The 7,639-nt window shown below is 40.0% G+C and overlaps 1 protein-coding gene across 1 annotated transcript; it reads right to left on the bottom strand.

Annotated features, from left to right (window-relative positions):
- Positions 1-3,990: 3,990 nt before the first annotated feature.
- Positions 3,991-7,341, bottom strand: UBQLN2 (ubiquilin 2). Its single transcript, XM_041741738.1, has one exon. It carries the CDS (start codon positions 7,045-7,047, stop codon positions 5,176-5,178), a length of 1,872 nt encoding a protein of 623 aa, XP_041597672.1. The 5' UTR covers positions 7,048-7,341; the 3' UTR covers positions 3,991-5,175.
- Positions 7,342-7,639: the final 298 nt, after the last annotated feature.

Below are 7,639 nucleotides of genomic sequence, written 5' to 3'. Positions count from 1 at the left end.
AATTAAACTTTTAGCTTTTTTCCTTTTCTGTAAACTGGGGAAGATTAAATAATAGTACTTATAACTTTATAGGGTTATGAAATTGAGCATTATCATGAATACATTAGTTATTATTGTTATCCAATCTAACAGAAAATTTAGTTTGGTAAGACAATCTTGTAAAATGCATACCAGGGCAAACTAGTCATTTTTTTTTTTCACATTCATCAACTATTATTTTAAAAATGAATTATAGAATCTTTTCTGAAATTACCCTACATGTGCTAATCTACACATTGGGCCCAGACGTTATGAAGTTGGATTTTGAAAATACTCTTAGGAAACCCAAATCTGTGCCCAGATACCTCACTACAGTTAGAGTACATGCCCTCATACATATCCATTTGATGAATGTTGCACATGTATGTTAGGACAAACAACTATTTTATTTGTGGGTAGCTTACTCACTTTTGAGTTTGTTGGTTTAGAGTAGCTTTTGCCAATGTTTTTATCTATCATCAAAGTGTCTAAAGCCTAGGTAAGCATGCACACCATTTGATGAAGCTGCTTGTCTAATGTCTGCCAAATCGTACTCTTCTATTTTTAGAAAATTGCTTTCCCCCTAAGTCTCCTAACAGACTTCTGGGAAGATGGTAGTATTAGAACAGGTCTCAAATTCTTGCCCTTCCTCCTACAAATCAACAAAAATGACTACAGAGAAACAAACACTAAGCAAAACCTATATAATGATGGCAGCAGAACTGTCAAGGAATTTCTCCAAGACAGGATGCTGATGGGGCAAAATTGAAGAATATCACCAATCTATAAGAAACTCCGTAATATGCTAACAGATCAAGAAAATCCTGACAGAAACCCACTAATACCATGTAGTTTAAAAGAGTAATGACTGGAGGTGGGGGCAGGCAGTAAAAAAAGACTAGGATGAAAACCTCTAGTAAGCTGAAGGAAGTCTGAGTAACTTCCCGTTTAAGTATCCTAGTATATTTTTAAAGTAACATCACACCAAATTAGGAATATCAAAATTGCTGCATAGTTTAAAAATCTTTTTAAAAAAGATTTTATTTATTTATTCATGATAGACATGGGGGCGGGGTCAGAGACACAGGCAGAAGGAAAAGCAGGCTCCATGCAGGAAGCCGGATGCGGGACTCCATCCCGGGTCTCTAGGATCACGCCCTGGGCCGAAGGCAGGCGCTGAACCGCTGAGCTACCCAGGTCCCTATAGTTTAAAAATCTTACATTTAGTAAATTAAGCTGTATGATGAACATTTTCCATCATTGTCAGTCTGGCTCTGCGGCTGGAGTAATCACTTCTTTTGAGGATAATGTAAAAATTCTAAATTTAAGTCCCTTTGTGAACAGGAGACACAGGCCAAATGGCTCTCCTAATACCCTCACTCCAATCCTTAGGCTAGGCCCTGACAGGAATTACTCTATTTGTTGCTATTTCAACACTGTAGATCAACAGAATTCAGAGCAGTATACGCTCTCAAAGGGCAAACTCAATCTCTGATAATGGCTTCTGTATAAACATAGTGAGACCTGATGCAAGAGTCCTCTTTAGTGAATCAGCAAGGTTTGTTTCAATGTTGTGCATCTACTCCCTTGCCCCACAGAAGTGGTGAGAGTATATATGATACCACATAACTCAAGTAGAGGCCAAAAGAGCAAGTGTAGAAAGCGGTCGTGGGGTGAACTCCTGCTAGAATTGCCCCTGACCCTGCTTCCCTCTCCATTACCTCATCATTCCGGATCACAGAGCCAGCGATGTACACTTATACCATCCAGCCGTCCAGTATAATTTTAGGGAAAGAGTGACAACCAAATAAACAGTAAAATCATGTAAGAAATGCCCCACTTTTATTGGAGGGACAGAAACAGCAGGTCAGGATATACCTTTCATGATTCAATAATGAATAAGTAGATAAACTATGAATTAACAGATGAAGAAAACCCAAAACAAAAAAAGAACCCATAAAAAGAACTTATAAGATAGCATCACAACATGTAAGAGATAAAGAACAACTGAGAGCCAATAATGTTATAAATAAAAATTAATGAATTAGAAAGAAAAAAATAATTTTAAGACCTAGATCTTTTCAGGGAGAAAACAAAAAGTATCAAGAGATAGATCTATCACTTCTTAGCTTTTTGGTTAAGATCAAGTGTAAAAAGTAGATAAATATTTGGCAAGGGTAATTAAAGGATTCCATTCCTTGACTCTTTAAAAGAAATTTACCTGCCAAACTGTCTGAGCCAGGACTCAGGCATTAGTCTTCCTATGGCTATTGATTCATTGCTATTTTCTATGCCAATGTCTTATTCTGGTATTTATTTCCCTATAAAATCATCCATGTCATTGAAGTTATTAAGTTTATTATGGGCAGACTTTGTAATTATCTCAACCAACCAATATCATATAGCACTGAAATAATAAATCACCATTTCCTAATTTGGTGTTCTAAGGAACATGGATAGGCCAAATGTTATGTGTTTAAAATTAAAAAAAGGTATTTCTTGGGGAAATGCTGAATCAGACAAAGTTATTATTCTTTTAAACTAAAGAACATACTCCTTTAAAAAAATAACACTAGTCAATATTTATTGCAGAATGACTAAGGAAGGCTATAGTACACAGACAGCATTTTGCAAAATTATCTGACCATTTCCTAAAGAATGCTTATTTTATTTTTTATATTAATATGACTGTGAATATGAGTTATTAATGAAATGTGTCAACATTTGGAACATCTGCATAACTCAGTGAATCACTGGTTTCTAAACAACCAATGCATAATCTTATAAAATTAAGCATGTAAGTAAAAGATCTATCTAAATAGTGAGATAGAGCAAAGGATCTTAAAAGTAACAATACGAAACATTCACAGTTTTAGAGGAATGCTTATTTTGAAAAATGCAATTTAGAATTGTTATAGCAAACACAGTTAAATATCTAAGTATTGTTAAAATAAGAAATGAGAATGTCACTACCACTTTTATTATTTAGCACTGTTCTGAAAGTGTTTATTAATCCATGCAGTCAGAAACTATTTTATAAATTTTGAAAAGAAAGAAAACATATTATTTTAAGTTATAATTGATATGATTGCTTACCAGGAATAACTCAAAGGATCAACTGAATATCTCCTAAATTTAATAAATTTCAGTAAACTGCCAACTTAAACTTATGAAAATATATTCTTCCCCTATATAACAAAAATGACCAAATAGGTACCACACTGAATACGAATCACAGTATTGTTTCCTGTATGTCTGTCCTCGGAATATATTTATCATAAATTATATAGGACTTAAATACATAAAACTTTCTTGAAGGACATAAAACACTTTTTTAAAATGAGGCAACATATCACGTCTCTGGAAAGCATTGCAATTCTGTAGTTCTTACCATCAATTTAAGACAACAGCAACCACATTTTATTTAAGGGGGGCTATTAACCGTAAAGTTAATCTGCTAAAATAAACATGTCAGAATCGCCAGAAAACTGAAAAATAAAAACTGAAAAGATCAATAGGACTTACCCAAACAGATATGAAGTAATATTTCTAACTTAGAAACTACAGGCTGGTAGACTGGGACTACAATATTCAGTGGTACTAAAGAGCACTGAAACACATAAGAGTGTGGGTGTGTGTATGTGTATGTGTATGTATATACACACACTAATATATGTACATACATATATATATATATTTATATACATAAGTATATTTATGACATATCAAATCGGGGGTGGACAAGACAAATATTGGCTAACAATTGACTAATCCTTTGGGGAAAAAAAAAGTTAGAATACCTAAACCCATACATCAGAAAGTTCCAAATAGGGCAATGGTATTTTTTTTTAACAAAACCATAAAAATTAGAGGATAAGGATAAATACAGGATAAGATTTATATAATCTTCAGGTAGGGCAATCCTGCTAAACATGATCCTAGAGCCAGAAGGCAAAAAAGAAAAGATTTATCCATTTTTAATTTTTTTTATTTTTTTAGCCATTTTTAATGCATTTTTCCCTGTGCACAAGAGAAATAACTGATAGAGTCAAAAGATACAGTTTCCTTTATACATAGCAGGTAAAAGTAATGCAAACATCACATGACACTTTTCAGTGAAAGTTACATTTCCAATTACAGATCAAAATGCTTATTAGGTTCTCTTTATGGGAAAAGCTGAGAAGGAAGTCTTATGTAAAAAGCACTTTCCTGGCATTACTACACTGATCCTTCAGGCTGCACAAAAATTACGGTCATATACAGTTAATTTGAAAATGTTGACACAATGTCACACTGTAAGTTTTCTGTACAATTAAATGTATACTTAGAAATACCAGGATAAATATTTCTACTATATTTTAACTGAACTTGCCTAGCCAACATTTTCACTGAATTTATCAAAGATGCTGTAAGACTCTACAAAACTGTGAGACATACCTAGCTCCAGAAATATTTCTTATATTCTTTCTTATTTTGGTTACACATATTCTGCTTAGATTCTGTTGTAATAATTCTAGATGTACAGTTCCAATTGTGCTTACTGTACTGTGTAAAACATAGCAAAAAGAGCAAATAATGGTATAAATCTTACAGCATTTTGCTAGCAAAAATACATGCCAAAGTCACAATAAGCAATATTGTACCACAAATTGGAGAGCTTCAAATAATTTGCTTGTTTTTAATATTTTAATTCTACATTAAATTACTATTATAGGCTAATGTTTAAAATGCAAATAAATTGGACATCTGTAGGACAAAACTCATTCACTTAACAGTGAAGGCTGATACCGGTTTCCAAAAATCACAATAAATGCAGAATAAAGAGAAGTGTTTGCATGCAACACCTTTGAGTGAAACAGCATTTATTACAATTACCACCATTCAAAACAGAGAAGGAAGGAAGAAAGTAAGGAAGGAAGGAAGGAGAAAGGGATAGAGAGAGGGAGGGAGGAAAGAAGGAAGGAAGGCAGGCAGGCAGGAAGGATACAGGAAGGAGGGACAGAAGGATGGACTCCACCTTAAAATGCATATTAGACTTATAACTAGACAGATTTAAAAGAATCAAAATGAAAGTAAAGCACGTTTTTGTGTGTGTTTAAAGATTTAAGAGCCATTATCAAAAATAAGATACATTTTTTTCAAGGTACAGAAATGTAATTAGGATGGCTGGGAGCCCAGCAGCCTTTCAATGGCAGCATTGATATCGCCTCCTGTTGCTATTAGAGCCTGCAAGTTTGCCTCACGGTTTAAGAACCCCATTGCGTTGAGCTGTTCCAGTTGTTGCTGAAATCTGACTTCTGGATTCGGCAGCTGTGGAGGACTTGCCCCAGCCAGAGCCTGCACCATTTGCTGAATGAACTGCTGGTTGGGTCCAGATTCTGATGTTGGGCTAGTGGTTTCGGTGGGTGTAGAGCTAGAAACAGTGGGCCCAGGGGGGCCTCCAGAGCCAGTAGAGCCAGGGCCTGCAGGGCCGGTGGGTCCTATGGGCCCAATGGGGCCTATGGGAGTAAATGGGACTATGGGGCCTATGGGGCCTATGGGTGTGACTGGGCCTACAGGGCCTATAGCGGTTCCCAGCACCCCTACCCCCACACCTGGAGTGAAGCTTGGAATGAGGCCAGGAGCTTCAGTGGCTAATGTCTGTAGCCCCTGCTGGATCTGCATTAAAGCCTGCATTGCTCTTGGGTTTGACATGGCTGATAGTGTGTCTGGATTCTGCATCTGCTGCAGGAAAGCTGGGAGCTGTGGACGCATCTGCTCCTGCAACTGAGGATTTGCAGTAAACACCGGGCTATTCAGCATCATCTGTGCAGCTAAATCTGGATTCTGGCTCAGCGACTGCATCATGCTTCTCATGTAGGGTGCAGACAGCATATTCTGGATCAGTTGAGGGTTTTCAGTTATCTGTTGCAGCAAGCTCTGCATTCCTGGGGTACTGAAGATGCTGGCAACATAGTTGGCTGCAGCCACGGTGTTCCCAGTAGCACTGCTGGAACTACTGCCAGAGCCACTGCCACTGCTGGAGGTTGTGCTGGTGGTTGCAGAACTCTGGGTAGCCGGTGGTGGTGCCCATGGATTGGGTAGTGGATCTCGATTTTCTGTGCGGGAAGGTTGTGTACCTTCCCCAGAGGTGGAACTGCTTCCCACCGAGGCAAATGGATTACCCCCAAACTGCTCTTGTGCAGCATTCAGCATGGGTTCTTGAATATCAGTGTACATGCGTCGTAGAGCATTGTAGCCACCTGGGATGCTTTCAAGATTACTGAGAGCCAAATCTTGATTTCTCATCATCTCTTGCATCATGGCTGGATTCCTGGCAATTTCGAGGGTCTGTCTCATTATATCTGGGTTGTTGAGCAGGTGACTGATTTCTGGGTTTCTCTGAATCAATTGCTGCATCTGTGGATTGGCCATAATGAGCTGCCTCATTAGATCGGGATTTGAAAGCATGCTCTGAACAAAGGGATTTTCCATGATTTGAATCATCATCTCCGGGCTGGACAGGAGCTGCTGCTGCATCTGGTTCTGGAGCTCAGAGAAGTTGGTCGAGCTCAAGCCCAGGCTGCTAAGGCCTGCAAGTCCTCCTAAGCTCCCCAGCCCAAACGGGTTGCTATTTGTGGAAACAGATGTGGAGTTACTCCTGGGAGTCGACGCGGAGGTAGTATTAGTTCCCGCGGCATTACTAGGCTGTGTGGACTGGCCCTGAGGTCGGTTCTGGCTTTTAATTACAAGATGAACAGTCAGTCCATCATGGATGCCATGCTGAATCAAGGTATCTTGATCTTTTAAGATTTTTCCGGCAAAAATCAACACTAGCTGGTCGGTTTGGGATTTGAAGCGTTTTGAAATCGCTTCCTTAAACTGCTGGACTGAGCTATTCTCGGGCACCGCGAACTCCTCTTTCTCTTTGGGGGTCTTCACAGTAACTTTGATGATTTTGGGCTCGGCCGGGGCAGAGGCAGGGCCTTGGGCCGCGGCAGGGCCGCGGGAGGGGCGCGGGGGGCCGCTACTCTCGCCGTTCTCAGCCATGGCGGCCGCGGTGACGCAGGCAGACAGAGAAGGCGCGGGCGGGCGAGAAAGAGAGCGAGGGAAGAAGGAAGGAAGGAGGCGCCGCCACAGCAGGCTGAGCCGGGCGGGGAGCGCAGAGCACGGTACCTCTGTGATGAAAACTGCGGTTTCCTGGTCCTCCGGTGGGGAGAAGACGCTGTAGGCCGCGGGAGAAGCGTCTGCGTTCAGATCTCTGGGCCTCCTCCGACGCCGAGTGATCGCACCGCGCGCGCTCCCAGCAACTCCTGCAGCTGCTCTGCCAGCTCCTCCCCGCCCTGTCCCCTCCCCCAGTTCCGCGCTCGCCTCCCCGCCCCCTCTGCTGACGCGGCGCCAGGCCGAAAATGATAGATTCGACTCGTTCAAAATTAAAAACTTCTGTACTGGAAAAAATAAAGAGAGAGGGAGAGAGAGAAAAATAAAGACAGAAAGAAACAAAGAGAACAGAGAAGACAAAAGAGAGGGAAGGAGGAAGGGAGAGAGAAAAGGAGCTAGCTTCTGAGGACATTAAAAGACCCATGTAGAATATATTATATATAAAAATATATATAAAGTCTCTCAGGCAAGAAAGGATGAA

This window comes from Vulpes lagopus, chromosome X, assembly GCF_018345385.1.
Source record: "Vulpes lagopus strain Blue_001 chromosome X, ASM1834538v1, whole genome shotgun sequence".
Taxonomy (NCBI): Eukaryota; Metazoa; Chordata; class Mammalia; order Carnivora; family Canidae; genus Vulpes; species Vulpes lagopus.
The sequence above is the reverse complement of the archived record's forward strand: the minus strand, read 5'-3'. Positions and strand labels throughout refer to the sequence as shown.